At 43.9% G+C, this 19,320-nt stretch overlaps 1 protein-coding gene across 2 annotated transcripts in view; it reads right to left on the minus strand.

Moving 5' to 3' along the window:
* Positions 1–257: 257 nt before the first annotated feature.
* SYT10 (synaptotagmin 10) overlaps positions 258–19,320 on the minus strand; it is a 57,748-nt gene continuing 38,685 nt past the window's right edge. The window contains exons 4-7 of one of the 2 annotated variants that reach the window (XM_087722989.1): positions 8,863–8,983; positions 7,809–7,980; positions 3,390–3,519; positions 258–874 (exon numbers count right to left, since the gene is read on the minus strand). In XM_087722989.1, the coding sequence (XP_087579115.1) occupies positions 803–874; positions 3,390–3,519; positions 7,809–7,980; positions 8,863–8,983 (495 nt within the window). In that variant the 3' untranslated portion in view covers positions 258–802. Of the gene's footprint in view, positions 985–3,389; positions 3,520–7,808; positions 7,981–8,862; positions 8,984–19,320 lie in introns of both variants that reach the window. The other variant, XM_087722990.1, reaches the window with a different exon arrangement.

Below are 19,320 nucleotides of genomic sequence, written 5' to 3' on the forward strand. Positions count from 1 at the left end.
CAAGGGATTGCATTTACTTTGTCTACTGAGTTTGCTTATTTATTTAAATATTCCAAGTAAACCAGTGAACATTTTAAAACTTTCAGTAGCAACGGACATCAGAAAACTGGTTCCTTTCTACACATCAAGGATCCACTGGCAACCTACCATGGCCTTTGTGGTACGTAAACATTGTCATAATTGAAATACTTTTTAAAAAGGAAGTATCAAATTGATTTAATTTGTGGTGTCATGAAATGGATCTCCGAACTTTATAAATGTGCCTTAACCCATACATATGGAGAAGACATAATCCTGTACGCCAGTGAAACACAACTGGAAGTAAAGAATAAGAAATAGTGGTATGATATTGTAGAGCAGGAGTCGGCAACCTTAAACACTCAAAGAGCCACTAGGTCCTAACCGGAAGGCCCCTATCCAATTCTGGAGCCAACCAGAAGTCTTGTTCTCCCACCATAGAATCTCCTCCTAGCGTGGCGTCCTTTCTCCTCTGCCTGCCCTAACCAAAAGCCCTATCAATTTTGGAGCCGACTGGAAAACCCACCCCTTGAATGAGAGTCTCCTGGCGCGCCATGCTTCCCCGCCCCAACTGGACGCTCCTCTCAAAATTGTGGGGCTGACTGGTGACAGAGAGCCAAGGCAGAGGGATGAAAGAGCCACATGCAGCTCCAGAGCCGTGGGTTGCCGACCCCTGCTGTGGAGGCACAGCAGATAATAACAATGACGATGATGCAGGTCATGAGTTCGACCCAAACCTCCAGCTGTACATGGTTATGGTGCGAATGTTACACCGATGTTCAGTCTAGGGTGTAAGTGGTGGTTTTGGCGATGAACAGGATCCTTGACTGTCAAAGCTGGTTGCTCGGCCTGGCAACTGGAACAGATGATACATTTTAAGAAAATAAGAAAAGACCTACTGAATCAAGGTCCGCGAAGTCCCGCATCCTGCTTCTCACTTTGGCCAATTTGATGCCTCCAGGAAGCCTACAAGCAGAATACCAAGGCAATGACCCTCACCCGCTCATTGCTCCACTCCCACTGCACCCTGAATAAACTGGATCTACATATAAGCATCAGGAATGTTGGCATCAATCATTTCAACTCTCTGCCTGGATAGTATATCCAGAAAGCCATTTAATGTGTAGAAAGAGATTGGGTACCTGTATTGGTGCAGAAAGAATTAAAAACAGTTCTGTCCCACTGCTGTGATTGCTTAGTTTTTTTTAAAAAAAAATGAAACATTGGGAGTTATACTTCTGTAATCAGTCATTTGCTGACTGTTGCACACAGAAGAGGTATCTGTTCTCCTTAGTCTTACATATTTGAAAATTATTTTCAAATCTCTCCTGCAGCTGATTTTCTACTTAGAAGTAGTAGAATGTGCTGGTATCAGTGTGGTAAATTTTCATTATAGGTAAGTCCTCATTCACTGGCCACAATTAGACTGGCAAATCCGCCACCAAGAAACATGGTTGTAAAATGCAAAATCACGAGATTGCATCTGACTTACAATGGAAATTAGTCAGTTCTGGCTACAGTCATTAAGGGAATCTCCACAGGTCACATGACTGTGACTTCCCCATTGGTTCCCGCTGGCTTCCCCATTAACTTTGTTGCAAGTCAGCTGTGAAGTTTACAAAATTGCAATTGCGTGACTTTGGGACCCTGAGATCATTATAAATGTGTGCTAGTTGCCAAATATCCAAATTGTGATCTCGAAACCACAACTGTAATGGCCACAACTTCAAGGATCAGTCCAGTGATGGGTTCTGGATCCCGTTGCAACTGGTACAGTGCAATGGACCCCACCGTTCACCACATGAATACGCGCAGCATGCACGCACATGCATGCATGCGTACTTAACGCCTGTGATGCTCTGCGACGCCTCTGTGACACTCCAGCTGCTCGGCGGAGTGTCGCACAGGCAGCGTACGCTCTGTGTGCATGTGTGGAAGCTCCAAAAAACTCAAATATAGGTAAGGAGTGTGGGTGGGCGGGCGGGCCCTTCAGAGCATCATACCAGAACGGTACCCGGTGTTCCCCGCAGGCACCGGTACGCCCGTACTGGGGCATACCAGTTGTAACCCACCACTGGATAAGTCATAAGAGCAAGTGTCCTTGTTCAGCATTGATGTGATGTTGAATGATTGCTGAAGCAATGGTCAGTAGGCAAGGACTATCATTCTGTAGGTTTTCCTGTAGGTTTTCTGACGCTGCCCTGGTGGCTCACAGGGCAGTTCTCAATCTAAAAAAAGGTCTATGGAAAGAGACCCCATCACCCCAACATCTCTTGAGATATAATGATGCCTTGGAGGCAGGGAGGAAGCAGAACACAAGAAAGTATGGTACATGGATAGGCACAGTGTTGGGATTCAGCCAGTTTGCACCTATTCAGGGAAACCGGCTGTTAACTTTCTAAGCAGTTCAGAGAACCGGTTGTTGGCAGAAATCTGATTTTATTTTTTTCTACTTTACAGGACTAATCCTGTAAGGAAAACAGGAATGAAACATTCTGGTATTGTTTCTAGCCTAATCTTTATTGCCCTGCTTACAGAAACTGCCTCTCTGGTTAACCCTTATTAGATTGTAACAGCTAAGGAAAAGCACACATCGACCTGAGTGACGTTGAGTTGGCCACACCCACATGGTCACAATGACCACTGAGCCATGCCTACCCAGCTGGTCATTAGGGCAGAGAACCGGTTGTTAAATTATTTGAATCCCACCACTGGAAAGCAGTGGCGGGTTTCAATTTATTTTACTACCAATTCGCTCGTGTGATGCTTCTGCACAGAAGTGTCTGGGGCAGTGGTGGGTTGCAGGCGATACACCCCGGTACGGGTGTACTGGAGCTTGCCCGGAGCACCAGATACTGTTCTGCTATGGTGCTCCAGAGGGCCCACCCACCTGCCCGAGCTCCTTACTGGTCTTTTAAGTCTTTGGCACTCCTGCACATGCTCATAGCATGTACAGCACCTATGCAATGCTCCGCTGAGCAGCTGGAGCACTGTGGAGGCTCGTGGAGGTGGTAAGATGCATGTACGTGCTGTGCGTGTGTGTGCGTGTGCCGGTCCAGGGAGGTGGGCAGAGCCTCCTGCCTCTGCCACTACCGGGTCACCTGATCTGGGGCAAATCAGTAGAAACCTACCTTTGCTGGCAAGGCATGATATTATTCATGCACATCTCTTGGCACTTTACCACTAAATAAGTACAAGAACCCATTCCAGCTGAACTTCTTTTCTTTAAAAGACTTTGCCAAAGCAATTGTTCTTTGGTCAGACTGAAGGAGCATTAAAAAGAGGAAAAATTGCAGGAGAATCTATATGGAAGTGGGGTGGGATAAAAACATGGGAATTAGCTACTTTATGGAAATATTTTTTATCCTTACCTCTAATAATGGATGCCAGTGAGTTATTGGTTTGCGCGGATACGCCAGCATTTCATTCCAGTGGTCTCTTCCGAGTCCCTCTGCATCAAGTCCGGTTTTACATACCCCAATCACTTCATTGTGCCCTACTCTAGGATTAAAGAGAAGGAAAATTTGTCCACAGAACTGTATATACTTGTGATGGACTATATTTTTATTTATTCTTAAATTTTATGCTGCTCCTCTCTCTTCCAAGTGACTATCATGAAGTGGCCAGATGTGGAGGCAAGACAAAAGACAACATAACTAGACAGAAGCAGGGGTGGGCTTCAAAAACTTTAGCAATGGGTTCTCTGCCCAGTGCTGGGTGGACGTGGCCTAGTCGGCCTCCTGCACCACGGCTGGGGCCCCATTTTCAACTTTCCCAGGCTCCGGAGGCTTTCCTTGTGCCTCTGGAAGGACAAAAACTGCTTCCCCCAGGCTCTGGAGGCCCTCCAGAGGCCGGAAATGAACCCATTTCTGGCCTTCTGGAACTTCTGGGTGGCCCATTTCCCCTCCTCCTCGAGCCTCCATACAGGCACTGCACTTACTTCGCATCCAAAACAGGCCATGTGGAGACTCCTAGGAGGGGAGGGGCAGGGTGGGGTGAGTGGGGCTAGCCAGGGGTGAGATTTGGAGGTTCTCTGGCCATAACATTAGCTACGGGTTCTCCCAAACTCAGCTGAACCCATAGCAGCCCAGCTCTGGACAGAAGAAAAGGATTAGTTACTCCCCAGAATTTCCCAGGGTACATCTGTTAGGATAAGAGTTTAGTGTGGCAAGATTCTGGGTGGTGGTGTGAACAAAAAAGAACTGAACTTTGGCTAGATAATTCTAGTCATTCTTGGGCTGGGCCTGGCAATGCTCTGATGTGAAACAATAATTGCTGCAAATGGAATAACTATCATTTGTATCAAGAGTCAGTAGAATTTGTGAGTTGCATGAGTTGTACAAATTAAGGGGAAAAAGGCAATTTCCTTGTTTTATATTTTCTCTCTTTTATGGTGACTGGAGAAGGTCAAATAGATATAGGACATTGCCTCACCTGCTGACACCTGGAAATGTTATTCATTGAATTCTTTCAGGCTTTTTAGATGTGAGAATAATAATATTTAGAGGATAAGAGTGCCTTTATAAAGTCTAGAAAGGTGTTTTAAAATCTACAATAAAAGAGTTGAAGTTACTGCAGCTTGCCCCCCCGCCCCCTAATTCAATTGCAGTCCTCATATCTCTATGTATCTACTACAGGAATGCATTGTTGGGGTTTACTATAGCATCTGTTGTTAGGGACCAGTGGTGGGTTCCAGATCCCTTTGAAACTGGTATGGTGCAATGGGGCCAGGCATCCACCACATGAATGCGCACAGCATGTGGGCACGTGCACGCAGTGCATGCATACGTCCTACCCTCCAGCGATGCCTCCGCAATGCTCCAGCTGCTCAGGAGAGCGTCGCGCAGGCGCCGTACGTGCCATGCACGTGCGTGGAAGCCCCAAAGAGTTCAAATATAGGTAAGGACTACTTGAAAGACCGCCTGCTGCCAATTACCTCCACCAGACCGATTAGATCCCACAGACTAGGCCTCCTCCAAATTCCATCCGCCGGCCAATGCCGACTGGCGACTACCCGAAGGAGAGCCTTCTCTGTGGCTGCTCCGACCCTCTGGAACGAACTCCCTGTGGAGATTCGTACCCTCACCACCCTCCAGGCCTTCCGCATAGCCCTAAAAACCTGGCTGTTCCGACAGGCCTGGGGCTAAAGAATCGTCGCCCCTATCTCGAATGGTATGATTGTTGTGCTTTTTTAATACAAATTATGTATTGTCTTTGTGTTGTTGTCAAACTGTCTTTATCCCCCTTCCCTTGTTTGAGTTGTGAGCCACCCTGAGTCCCCTTAGGGAAAAGGGCGGCATACAAATGAAATAAAACTCTAAACTCTAAACTCTAATGGGCGGGCAGGTGGGCCCTCCAGAGCATCGTACCAGAACGGTACCTGGTGTTCCAGGCAGGTACCAGTACGTCCGTAGCAGGGTGTACCGCCTGCAACCCACCACTGTTAGGGACCATTTCATATATGTCCTTTGAATGTTTATCAAATAATCTATTAACCAGTAGTGGGATTCAGCCAGTTTGCACAGGCTCGGTAGAACCAGTAGCTAACATTTTGTGCAGTTCAGCGAACTGGCTGAATAGCGTGCCTCCCCACGCCTGGCCCTACCTCACCCTTCCCCTACCAGCCGCTCCTCACCTCGCTACCAGGCTGCTCATCTGGCCACCTGGCTGGGCAACAGGGCCAGTAGCTGGGTGTGACAAGGAGTGGCTAGGAGGGGAGGAGTGAGGCATGGCCAGGCATGGCAAGGAGAGGCTGGGAGAGGCAAGGTGCCCCTCGACATGAGTGATGTCGAGTTGGCCATGCTCACTCAGTCACGTGACCATCCAGACACGCCTACCCAGCCGATCATTAGGGCAGAGAACCAGTTATTAAATTATTTGAATCCCACCACTGCTATTAACCATGAGAACTAGACCTATTTTGGACCTGGGGATAGAAGCTAAAGTTGTTTCTAAGGGCCAGAATCTTGGGTTGGAAGTCTGTGGGTTTATGTTATCTGAAAGTTACGAAAACCAACACTTATTTTCATGGTAGGATCGTATCAGTGGTGGGATTCAGCCAGTTCACATCTATTCGGGAGAACCGGTTATTAACTTTCCAAGCAGTTGGGAGAACTGGTTGTTGGAAGAAAACTCATTTTGTTTTTTTCCAGTTTACAGAGCTAATCTGTAAGGAAGGCAGGAAGGAAACATCCTGGTGTTGTTTCCTAATCTTTATTGCCCTGTTTACAGAAACTGCCTCTCCGGTTAACCCTTATTACATTGTAACAACTAAGGAAAAGCGCCCATCGACGTGAGTGATGTAGAGTTGGCCATATCCACCCAGTCACATGATCACTGAGCCCTGCCTACCCAGCTGGTCATTAGGGCAGAGAACCGGTTGTTAAATTATTTGAATCCCACCACTGGATCATATCTACATATAAACCATACACGACCAAAACAGCAGTGATGATGTTGATCAAATAATGCATGTCTTTGTTTTTTCCCCCTTTAAAGTTGTCATTTGTTTTCCCACAGTCTATCTGACTCCTGAAATTATCATCAGATGCCATGCTCTAGGTCAGTGATGGCTAACCTTTTTGTCCTCATGTGCCAAAAGCGTGCACATGGGTGTGCCGCACACATTCGTTGGAATTTAATCTCAGTTTTATAAAACTGCAGTTATTTGCTTGTTTATAGCAATAGCACTTAGACTTATACGTATTCTGCCTTATGGTGCTTGTACAGCCCACTCTAAGTGCTTTACAGAGTTAGCCTATTGCCCCCAACAATCCGGGTCCTCATTTTACCCACCTTGGAAGGATGGAAGGCTACATAATGCAATGCCTCCACAACACCTGCCCACACCGCCTGCATATGCACATACACACACACACACACACACCACTCCCCCCATGCATGCACGTGTGACTTCCCCTGGGGCTCATTTTGGGCCTAGCAGGCCTCCCTGAAGCCTCCTTGGACCAAAAACGAAGTGTGTGGGGAGCATCGCCCCCCCCTGCACTCCCCCCCACACCCCTCCCCCCCCAAGCAAATCATCTCCTGCATTCACAGCAGTGACCCAAAATTCAGCTAGCTGCGGGAGGCGCGCACACATGCGCAGTGGAGCTTAGCTGGGTGATGGCTCGTGTGCCCGCAGAGAGGTTTCATGTGCCACCTGTGGCACGCATGCCATAGGTTGACCATCATGGCTCTGGGTGATCCCACAGACCATTCATGGTGGAGAACTTGGTGATAGAAAGATTGCTGCAGACTGGGGCAATTACCAGCTAAATTCTTGCTCATGTACTCATTTTATTGCCATCACATATGCAAATTACAACCATCAAATGCTGCTTAGAGATCTGAGAAATCTGAGTTTTGAGGGAAGGAAGGAAAGAGTAAAATATATTTTGGCTTGTGTGGAAACATGCAGGTAGCACCTGTCAAGAATACTTGACAACGAGTCTTGTTCTGGAGATCATTCAGCCACTGTGAAGGACAGCTGGACAAATCCAGGAAAAGATATGGATGCTTCAAAGGTAGAAGCAACATGCACACCCCTGGATGCTCCAAATCAAATCCCCCCCCCCTGAATTTGGATCTCTAACAGTCTAAAATAATCTAAGGGAGGAAATGATAAGTATTTTGATAAAAGACATGGGACAAGATCAGACAGAGCAGTAAATAGGAGTCCAGGCAAAGACCTTAAGCTGTAGGTCCCGTGTTAATATATTTGAACACATTATACACATTCACAAGATACATTTATTCATTTCTTTGGAAAGAGGAAAATGCAACATTACTACCGGTCATAGTCCATGACGGCAATGGACAGGCTGACTTGATCCACGTTTTCAGGAGGAATGTCAAAAACTATAGCTTCACTGTATACGGGATTGAGAGTGTTCTTCTTTGTGGTTGTTTTCCTCTTTTTTAGGCGTCGACCGTCACACATCAGAGAGACCTTGACATAAGGATCTGAGATAACAGGAAGGGAACTGAACAAATAGAAGTGTATGGACAACTTTGCCAGCAGACCAGGAGTGAAATCCAGCAGGTTCTGACAGGTTCTACAGAACCGGTAGCAGAAATTTAGAGTAGTCCAGAGAACCGGCAAATGCCACCTCTGGCTGGCCCCGCCCCATCTATTCTCTGCCTCCCAAGTACCAGCTGATCGGGAGGGAATGCGGATTTTGCAGTAACCTTCCCCTGGAGTGGGGAAGGAATGGGGATTTTGCAATATCCTTCCCCTTGCACACTCAACAAGCCACGCCCATAAAGCCACACCATGCCCACCAAGCCATGCCCACAGAACCGACAATAAAAAAATTGAATTTTACCAATGCAGCAGACCAAAATTAAAGTAAGCAGCCAGTTCCGTCTAAGTAACACAATGAGTGGCTGTAACCCAGGGGTATCAAACTCAAGGCCAGAGGCCTGGATCTGGCCCATGGGGCCACTCTGGAAATAGCAAAGGACCAGTCTGCAGTGCCTCTGCCATTGAAAATGGAGCTTGGGAGGGCCTCATGCAGCCCTCCCAAGCTCTGCTTTTACTCGCAGAGGGTTGCAGGAGATTGTCTCAGCCCAAAATGGAGCTCGGGAGCCCATTTTTGCTGGCAGAGTGCTCAGGCCACCACAGTCACCCTGACACGACTGACCTCAAGCTGGCCATGCCCAACCTGCCCCCCCAAGGTGAAACACAACCCTGATGTGGCCCTCAATGAAATCAAGTTTGACACCCCTGCTATAACCTCTTTGATCATGCTTGAACAGCCCTTTCAGAAATTCAGCACCAGGGTCTTAAAATCCTGGCTCTGTATCCCAACCAACTTCACCCTAAATGGAAAGGCACCTGCTCACCTGATGAACCAGTGATATCCATTGCTTTGAGATTTCGGCATTTGATGACTGTCAGGGTCATCCTCCCTGCAGTGGGCAAGTAGCAGAGGGAAAACATGATTTCGCCCAGATCAATGCTTTCCTGTAAAAGGAAAAGTAAATACAGATTAACAGTGTTGGAAGGGACCTTGTAGGTCATCTAATCCAACCCTCCGCTCAAGTAGGAGACCCTACACCATTTCTGAGAGATGGCAGTCCAGTCTCTTTGTGAAAGCCTCCATTGATGAAGCTCCCACAATTTCCGAAGGCAAGCTGTTCCATTGGTTGATTGCTCTCACTGTCAGAAATTTCTCCTTATTTCCAGGTTGAATCTCTCTTTGGTCAGTTTCTATCCATTATTCCTTGTCTGGCCTTCAGGTGCTTGGGAAAATAGCTTGACTCCCTCCTCTTTGTGGCAGCCCCTCCAATATTGGAACACTGCTAGCATGTCTCCCCCAGTCCTTCTCTTCACTAGACTAGCCATGCCTAGTTCCTGCAACTGTTCATTGTATGTTTTAGCCTCTAGTCCTCCAATCATCTTGGTTGCTCTTGCTTATCAAGACTGTACTAGAAATGAAACATGGTTTTAAACACTTATTCCAGAATAATACACTTTTTAAAATGCATATACAGGATCTTACTTTTATCTCACCTTGTTCTCAGTGGGAATCTTCCCTAAACTTATATTATTTGAACTTTGGTATGTAGTACTGAAATGGGAAATCTGTAGCCCTTCCATAAATAGAGTGGCTGGATAGTGTAGTGGTTAAACTGCCTTTGATAAGGAAGGGCAGTGTCCTTGAGCAAAGATCTCCTAATGCTTCACCTGCCTACCTCAAACACGAGAGGGACACTAACCAGAAGAGTCATGCCAGTTAAGACATTGCCCAGATTAAAAAGGTCCATGTCAGATGTTGAGGTACTAAAGACAATCTGATGATATGCAGGAAACTAGAACAAACCTTGTGTGGAGAAGACAAAGACATATGGAATGCTACTACAATAGATCTAATGAGAGGAGATCTGGGAAAATGATTCCAGCCAATCTTAGGAACAACATCAGAGCTTTTTGTCCAAAAGAGAGCAAAGCTAAGATATTGTGCAGAAGCCACAAACTCACAGGCCTCTAGTAGAGGGCCTAGGTTTGAGGAAGAAATATAACAACAATTTGGGTGAGAAGGGGATAGATAGATAGATAGATAGATAGATAGATAGATAGATAGATAGATAGATACCATAGACAGATACCATAGATAGATAGATAGATAGATAGATAGATAGATAGATAGATAGATAGATACCATAGAGAGATATCATAGATAGATAGATAGATAGATAGATAGATAGATAGATAGATAGATAGATACATAGATACCATAGACAGATACCATAGATAGATACCATAGATAGATAGATAGATAGATAGATAGATAGATAGATAGATACCATAGACAGATACCATAGATAGATAGATAGATAGATAGATACCATAGACAGATACCATAGATAGATAGATAGATAGATAGATAGATAGATAGATAGATAGATGATAGATAGATAGATAGATACCATATAGATACCATAGATAGATACCATAGATGTTAGATAGATAGATAGATAGATAGATAGATAGATAGATGATTGATAGATAGATAGATAGATAGATAGAAAGATAGATAGATAGATAGATAGATAGATAGATACCATAGATAGATACCATAGATGTTAGATAGATAGATAGATAGATAGATGATTGATTGATAGATAGATAGATAGATACCATAGACAGATACCATAGATAGATAGATAGATAGATACCATAGATAGATACCATAGATAGATACCATAGATAGATACCATAGATAGATACCATAGATGTTAGATAGATAGATAGATAGATAGATAGATAGATAGATAGATGATAGATAGATAGATAGATAGATAGATAGATGATAGATAGATAGATAGTTAGATAGATAGATAGGGAGAGAGAGAGAGAGAGAGAGAGAGAGAGAGAGAGAGAGAGAGAGAGAGAGAGAGAGAGAGAGAGAGAGAGAGATGTAAAATAGAATTAGAATAACAGATTTAGAAGGGACCTTGGAGGTCTTCTAGTTCAACCCCCCCCTGCTTAGGCAGGAAACCCTACACCATTTAAGACAAATGGTTATCCAACAACTTCTTTAAAACTGCCAATGTTGGAGCATTCACAACTTCTGGAGCCAAGTTGTTCCACTGATTAATTGTTCTAATTGTAGATTAGATAGTTAGAGAGCTAGAGAGCTAGATACTAGATAGTTAGACAGACAGATAGGCAGACAGACAGAAAGACTTGTGTGTGTGTGTGTGTGTGTGCATGTTTATTTAAAATATTTAAAAGAATTAAAACAATGCAATTTTTGAAAGAGAAAAGTATGGAAAATAAAGAAAAGTAATAAGCAGAGAAAAAAAGTACAAAGAAAGAAATACAGATGAGAAAGAAAAAAAAGGAAAAGCAAAGACAAAATTATAATAAAGAATAATTGTATTTATTAGTGACTAATGAACCTTTTGCTGACAAAAAAGAAAAAAAATGAACCTATGATTTATGGGATTGGAAAGAAGGGAATAATGTAACCTTAGAGGGAGGATGGGGGAAAATATAAATGGATGCTGTGAAGCACATCAGAAGCTTAGGAAATCTGTAATTCTTCCATTACTATTTGCTTCCCATAGCTGTCAGCACTGCTGAAGGTCAGATATTATGGGAATTATATGGCAATATTCAGTGGGCTATAGTTTTGTCTGAATGAATTAATTGGGGCATTAATTAAAAAAAACATAATTTAAAAGATAACCTTATTTCAACCTTCCCTTCCCAATAGCTATTGCTATTGCTATTCTGTCTTTCATAAACTGAGATGATAAAGATAAAAATCTCCATAATTTTTTAAAAGCGACTCTGCTTTGGTCTGAAAGTGTAGTTTCATTTTAAAAATAAGACACTACTTGATCTATTCTTATAAACATTTTTACAGAAGGGCCATTAATTTTGATGGGAGTTATTCCTGGTTAAGTGCATGTATAATTACAGCTATACCCTGACATTTGGGTGTGAGAAACTAATTCTGCTTTTTAATAAAGGGCATCTCAATAGCTTGGGATATAATTCATGAAGAAAACTTGTTCAAAAGACAGGGTGTCCATGAGGAGAAGGTTAAAAAAAAGTCAAGATGGCAGCCACAACTGCACAACTGCACAACTGAAGCTCTGCTCTTTTTGTATATGGAACATATGTCGAGGTGAAGGGCTCTGACCATGCACATTTCTTTAACTCACCCACCTCTCCTTATGAAGAGAGCACTAAGAGGTTGTGGTTAAGGTTGGCTATATTTCCACGATGCCAGTAATTGTCTTCCTCATTTTAACTATTAAATGCATCCATCCATTTTATACCTAGTACAAAAATGCATCGATGAATGATGTTTTTACCTTTAAAAAAAATCCCCCCCTCTTTTCCTGATCCTGTAATCCCTTAATTCAGGGTAGAATCAGGGTAACTGGATGGAACTCAGTGTTTATTGGCCGGATGCCTTTCCTGATGCCTATGTGGAGTTTGCAGTACATATTTTTAATTTGCGACCTAAAAGAGAATCATCTTCCGCTACTTAGGATTGAACTCTCAACCTTCTGAGTGGTAGGCAAGCGTCTTCACCACTGGGCCACTACACTGCTCTATCTAAGAGATTAAAATATTAATATGAATAAATATGTGCTTGTGGTTGGGTGGCTAGGGGCATCAAATGATGCCACTGTCACTTTCAGGAACGTTTAGGATTTGTTGTGTCAGATTCATGCGAAAGGCAAACAGACGTGAGAAAGGAAACTATTTACTTTGAATCTGGCAGTAAAACAACTTGAAAACTGGGGACTGCTGAGATCTGATGAACACATCCAGCAAGGGGCTGTAAGATTTAATTGCATCTTCATTCCAGTAAGCACAGTGATTTTTGCGAACACACCAGGATACAGAAAAAGATGAGTCAGGAAGAGAACTATTTCTTTAGAAAAACTGTACATTTAGTTGTTAGAGACTCAACTGGTAGCAGTGGTGGGTTCCTACCCATTTGGACCAGTTCAGCTGAATTGGTAGTGGTTTGGTGGCCTGGGTCCCTGGAATGGGCAGTGACCCAGGCCTGCCACGCCCCCAAACCATTTCTCCGGGGCAGTACCATAGGCACCGCCATCTTGTTTTTTGCTTCTGCACATGTGCAAAGCAATTTTTATTGAACTGTGCATGCGCGCGGGGCATCACAAGCAGTAGTGACTGTCAGAACCCACCCCTGACTAGTAGCTACACTGATCATCCACTAATATGTTAGATAAACGTTCCTGACTCTGATTCTGCTATATATTAGTGTGAACAATGCCGTCATAAAATTGGGCTTAAAGCAGATGTTTCTAGAGCTTGACAACTTGAAGATGTGTGGACTTCATCTCCCAGAATTCCAAAGTCAGTCATACTGGCTGGGGAATCCTGGAAGTTGAAATCCACATGACTTTTAGGTTGCCCAGATTGATAAATGCTGGCTTAGAAGAAATTAACCATGAAGAACATAAATAGATTTATGCAGTACATACAGTAGTAATGCCCAGAGCCTACTAGTCTTAATTATCCTCAGTTTACGCTATATTGCATTTTATGGATTTCTAGTCAAAGGTCAAAAAGAACCCTCAAACTAGTGCTTAGCTCATAAATCATACAAAACTGCACTGGTATATTTGTAAATTATGTTTTATGGAAGATGGTAGAAAGCCACACTTCTTATGCCTATGTGGAGTAAAAACAATACAAAAGTAGGCTTTGTTGTGTATGATTTTCTTTCGTTTTTAAATATCTTGCATAATGTATCTAGAACATGGGCTGCATTTAATACAGCTATCAGAGAATCCAGAGGGTCTGTAGCTCCTTCCTGAGTATGTATTTGAGGGGGTTTAATGATGGAGGTCAGAGGAACCATGTGTTGTGGCCTGCCAGTGGCCAGCGGAGCTGGCAGCAGATTCGGACAGTGAGGAGGTTGGGGAGGAACATGGGCCAGTCCTGGAGTCTGGGGAAGGCTCTGATGAGGGCTCTGCGTCGGAGGTAGCGAGGGGCCCAGGGCCTTATGTCAGTTATCAGCTGCCTTCAGAGTCAGACATCAGTGGGGCAGACGAACAGCTGGAGCCTGTTCCCAGTATGTGCAGGGGCAGAGTTGCCAGATGAAGGGAACAGCTAAAGAACAGGGGTCAATTTGGGAGAAAGGCCACAGGTGGACGATGAATGGCCTCTCCCAGAGGAAATAAAAGGGGAGCGAAGGGAAGGGGAGTTTGCAGGAGACAATTAATTCACTTAATTGGTTTGTGACTCTCCGAGACTCCTTGCCAAGTTTTGCAGATATCGGCCTGTCAGCTCTCCAAGCCAGGTAAGGTTTGTGACCATAAATCCTCCCTTGAAAGACTTGGCTGGATGTGAATGAACAGAATTCAAAGTCAATTAATAAAAGGGTTTTTTGTCTGGACCAGTGGTGAGTTCTGGATCCTGTCACAACCAGTACACTGACGGGGCCGGACGTCCACCTCAAGCATGTGCGCTGTGCACGCATGCACACGCCACCACCCTGCGATGCCCCAGCTGTTTGGCAAAGTCGCACAGGTGATGTACGCTGTGTGCGACATACACAATTGGCCCATTTCCCTCAAAAAGAAGTAAGGAACATGGGCGGGCAGGTAGGCCCAACAAAATACCATTCTGGTACGGTGACTGCTGCTTCCAGCTGCCACCGGTATGCCCATACTTGGCAGTACCGCCCGGAACCCATCACTGATCTGGACCAGGAGTTTGCTTGGTTTAGATTAATCCTACAGAATGTGGCACGGGTTTCAAAATCTAGAGGGGCAGAAGTCATTAGATCTAGAGGGGCAGAAGTCATTAGAGGTTTGGAGGCCTGAATTTTCTTGCAATTGGGTTGTTTTAGCAGCGGCAGCAGCCAAAATGGAATAGCTAAGGGGTAATTGTATCCCTGAAACTGGTAGCAAAGTGGCTGAATTTTTGGCTAGTTTTATCTAAGTGTTTATGACAGAAAATTTGCATGGGGATTCTGAGAGTTGAAGTCCAGACATCTTCAACTCATCAAGTTTGAAAAACACTGGGATAGATCATTTTACCTGAAAAGTTTAAGTGATCTCATCCCTCAGGCAGGGTTGCAAAATGTGATGATTAAGAATACAAGCGGCATCCCCGCTTTTCTCTTTTGGCTCTTGAAGCTTTCCCAGAATGAGTGGGGCTTAACATTTGGGTGCTTTCTTTTCAATTGGGTTGGAGATGGAGGACATTTGAGGGGGGAAAAACCAGCTTTATGCACACATTTTAACCCTTAAAAATCTAGTTTTTCCCTTTCAAAGCATGTCCTGCCAACGTTCTCTTTTCAAGTATAGCTATCAAGATGCTGGACCAAAACTGAGATCAGCCAAGGGACACTAGGCACCCCTGTGTTATGCTGTATTTTTCTTAATCATGGTCTGTTGAATATGTCAAAATACTGTACTAGGACTATTCGGCGTCACTTAACATTCCTCACAATTGAATCCTAAGGCTTTAGAAGTAGCAATAGCAATAGCAATAGCAGTAGACTTATATACCGCTTCATAGGGCTTTCAGCCCTCTCTAAGCGGTTTACAGAGAGTCAGCCTATTGCCCCCAACAATCTGGGTCCTCATTTTACCCACCTCGGAAGGATGGAAGGCTGAGTCAACCCTGAGCCGGTGAGATTTGAACCGCTGAACTGCTGATCTAGCAGTAGCCTGCAGTGCTGCATTTAACCACTGCGCCACCTCGGCTCTCTGTAGTCACATCAATTCACATTTGCTAAGTGGTAGCCCATTCTCATGAGCTGTGCTGGCGCAGTGGTTAGAATGCAATATTGCAGGATAATTCAGTCCACTGCTAGGAGTTCAATCCTCATCGGCTCCAGGTTGACTCAGCCTTTCATCCTTCTGAGGTGGGTAAAATGAGGACCCAAATTGCTGGGGGTGGGGAGGCAATATGCTGACTGTAAACTGCTTAGAGAGGTCTGAGAAGCTCTGTGAAGTGGTCTATAAGTCTAAATGCTATTTCTATTCTTTTTCAAATTATTAAACTCATTGACAAAACACTCCACTCAAATTATCTAGCATAAGAAAAACAAACACCAAAAGGATTATGTTTTTCCCTCCTATGAGACAGATGAAAATGAATAAACTGGATAATGTAATCAAGCCAAAAAGAATTAAAATTAAAAAATGGTGTAACTGAGCAATTATTGGGCTTAAACTAAATAAAACCTCACATGTAATACATGGGTTGTAATAAGAAAGAAGGAAGACAAAGGTGAGAATAGCACAAATAGAATGGGAAGGAAAGTTAGAGTGGAAGGAAAAAACTGATGGGGTGTTTATAAGAATAGGCCAAGTGAGAATGGAGATGAGAACAATTTAAAAAACAAATCAATTGGCTATATTTGAAGAGGTTTTTCAAGAGAGAGCACTATTATACAGAAACTCAAGATGAGAATCTAAAGCAGGGCTGTCAAACCTGCGGCCCATGGCCAGGTGCGTCACACGCTGGCCACGCCCACATCCGGTATAGCAAAGGGGGGGGAAAGTCCCAATACATCATGTGATGCCACTGTGACAATGTGAGTTTGACACCCCTGGTCTAAAGAGACATTGTGATTTTTTGTTAAGCCAAATTTCCACCTTTAACAACAGAGTCGGAAGGGACCTTGGAGGTCTTCTAGTCCAATCCCCTGTTCAAGCAGGAAACCCTATATCATTTCAGACAAATGTTTGTCCAATCTCTTCTTAAAAACCTTCAGTGTTGGAGCACCCAAAACTTCTGGAGGCTAGTGATTCCATTAAGGAATCATTAATTAAGAAAATTTCAACTTAGTTCCATGTTGATTCTCTCCTTGATTAGTTTCCATCCATTGCTTCTTGTTCTGCTTTCAGATTCTTTGGAGAATAGGTTGACTCTCCCTTCTTTGTGTCAGCCCCTTGGATATTGGAAGAATGCTATCATGGCACCTGTAGTCCTCCTTTTCATTACATTAGATATATCCAATAGGTATATCTTCCTCTTGCTCAATGTCTCAGGCTTCTCCCATTATCACCAGCCATCCTAAAGGCCAGGGGTGTCAAATTCACTTTGTCACAGCAGCATCACATGATGTATCAGGATGCAGCCCATGGACCAGGAGCTTCACAGCCTTGCTAAAGGCTGTCATCGGAAAGAATTTATGCTGGTCTAATTGCCATGGGTCACTCTGATCGGAAGATAAACCTATCAATCACATATCCAATTCTCTGAACCAACACCGCTGGTTCTTATCTTCCCAAATGCTAACAGAGTTTTATATCTCTCCCATTACTTAATTCTGTACTGCTCCATGCCATGTGGCAGATCTCCCAAAACTTGTATCAGATACAATCTGTCAGAAGTTTCTGGACGGTATCAAACCAGCCAAAAAAGGCTGTTCTACCTTGAATGAATTATAAGTATTGGCCCACTCCACACTGGGTGCAGGCTTTATCGAATCCTAGTGTACAGACCTAAAGCAGAGGTGGCATTTTGCTGGTTTGTCCCGGTTCGGGCCAACTGGTAGTGGCGGGGGTGGGATGCTCTACCCACCACCCAGACATCATCACAGATGCTCTGCACATACGCAGAAGCGCTGCGCATGAGCTGCCACTTCTGAACCGGTAGCGAAGATTAGAGCATTTCATGCCTGACCCAAAGGTGCTTTTCCAAAAGGCAACTGGACTTCCTTGGTTTCTCCCCCTTGAAAACGTTTCACTTCTCATCCAAGAAGGTTTTGCAGTTCAGAATTGAAGCTTCTTGGATGAGAAGCAGAGGTGGGTTCCTGCCAGTTCGCACCAGTACGGTAGAACCGGTTCGTCAAATCTACTGAACCGGTTAGAAGAGGTTCTACCAGTGGACCCAGAAAGCAGGCCATACCTACAGAAGAGGTTCCAAAATTTTTTGAAACCCACCACTCACACACACAGAGAGAGAGAGAGAGAGAGAGAGAGAGAGAGAGAGAGAGAGAGAGAGAAAGAAAGGAAGAAAGAAATAAAGAAAAAAAGAAAAAAGAAAAAAGAAAGAAAAAGTGAGAGAGAGATGAAAGAAAAAAAGAAAAAAGGGACAGAAAGACAAAAGGAAGGAGAGAGAGAGAGAGAGAGAGAGAGAGAGAGAGAGAGAGAGAGAGAGAGAGAAAGAAAACACATGACCGGCAAGCCACTCCCACCAGGTCACATGGCCAGCAAGCCACTCCCACAAAGGAGGCCACACCCACAGAGTAGGTTCGAAATTTTTTTGAAACCCACCACTGATGAGAAGTGAAACGTTTTCAAGGGAAAAAAACTCACGAAAATTCAGCTGCCTTTGGGACAACCATGAACTGATAATTAATAGATGATATGATGATTGAGAGTCTCCATAGACATACAGTTCACAGGGATAGTATTCATCCATTATATTACACCAAATCTAAATTCCATTGTGTGTAGCCTGATTCGTGGCCCGAGTTTATGTTTCTATAGCTTTAATTAAAGCCTAGCTTGTTGCATTCAAGAAGCTTCATAGCTGGATTATGGATTTCCCAATGCAAGGCCTGCACTCCCTCACTTCACTCTTGGGAAGTAAAAAGCTTGTGGTTTAGAATTCTAATAAAAAAGAAAAGAAGAAAAAAGAAACCCTTGTTCATTAGCACCACATCAGGAAACAGGCACACTAAGCCGGACAATATAATTGGCTTTATGTGCCTGAGAAAGCTGAAGGAGTTCCTGTTAAAGTCAGAATGTTATCCTGCATATATATTAGGAAATCTTACTCATATCCAAAGCCACTCATTTGAAAGAACCCATCAGCAGCACCAGATCTCCATGGCCATGCTGAATTTTTAAAAGTGAAAATTCTTGCTTTTTTCTCCATAACAGTGAACTATGATAATATATTTTAAAAAGCAACCTCCCTTTAAATGCTAACTAATTGCATGCTGCTGGTGCTATTTATATCTTGATCATTAAGGTTACACTTAGTCTAAGCAGAGCCAAGTGTAGAATAGAATTTGTCTCCCACATTGGCTCATTTCTTCTACAACCATTTTTTCCCCCTAGTGCCGCGTAATGGAGTGAGCTCCCATGACTTATCCTGGCTTCTGCCAACCTAGCAGTTCGAAAGCCTGTAAAAATGCAAGTAGAAAAATAGGAGCCACTTTTGATGGGAAGGTAACAGCGTTCTGTCAGAGTATGAATATTCATAGACTGGAGTAGATCAGCCAATGAATAGGCATAGCCAATGAGGGCTGTTTTGGGAATAGAAACTGAAGCTTGGAGTCTGGGCCTGGCTTAGCTGAGAATTGAAACTGAAACTAGCCTGGACTTGTCTGC

Source organism: Thamnophis sirtalis, unplaced genomic scaffold (assembly GCF_051295495.1).
Source record: "Thamnophis sirtalis isolate CommonGarterSnake01/CBP01778 unplaced genomic scaffold, rThaSir2_p1.2 scaffold_9, whole genome shotgun sequence".
In the NCBI taxonomy this organism is placed as follows: domain Eukaryota; kingdom Metazoa; phylum Chordata; class Lepidosauria; order Squamata; family Natricidae; genus Thamnophis; species Thamnophis sirtalis.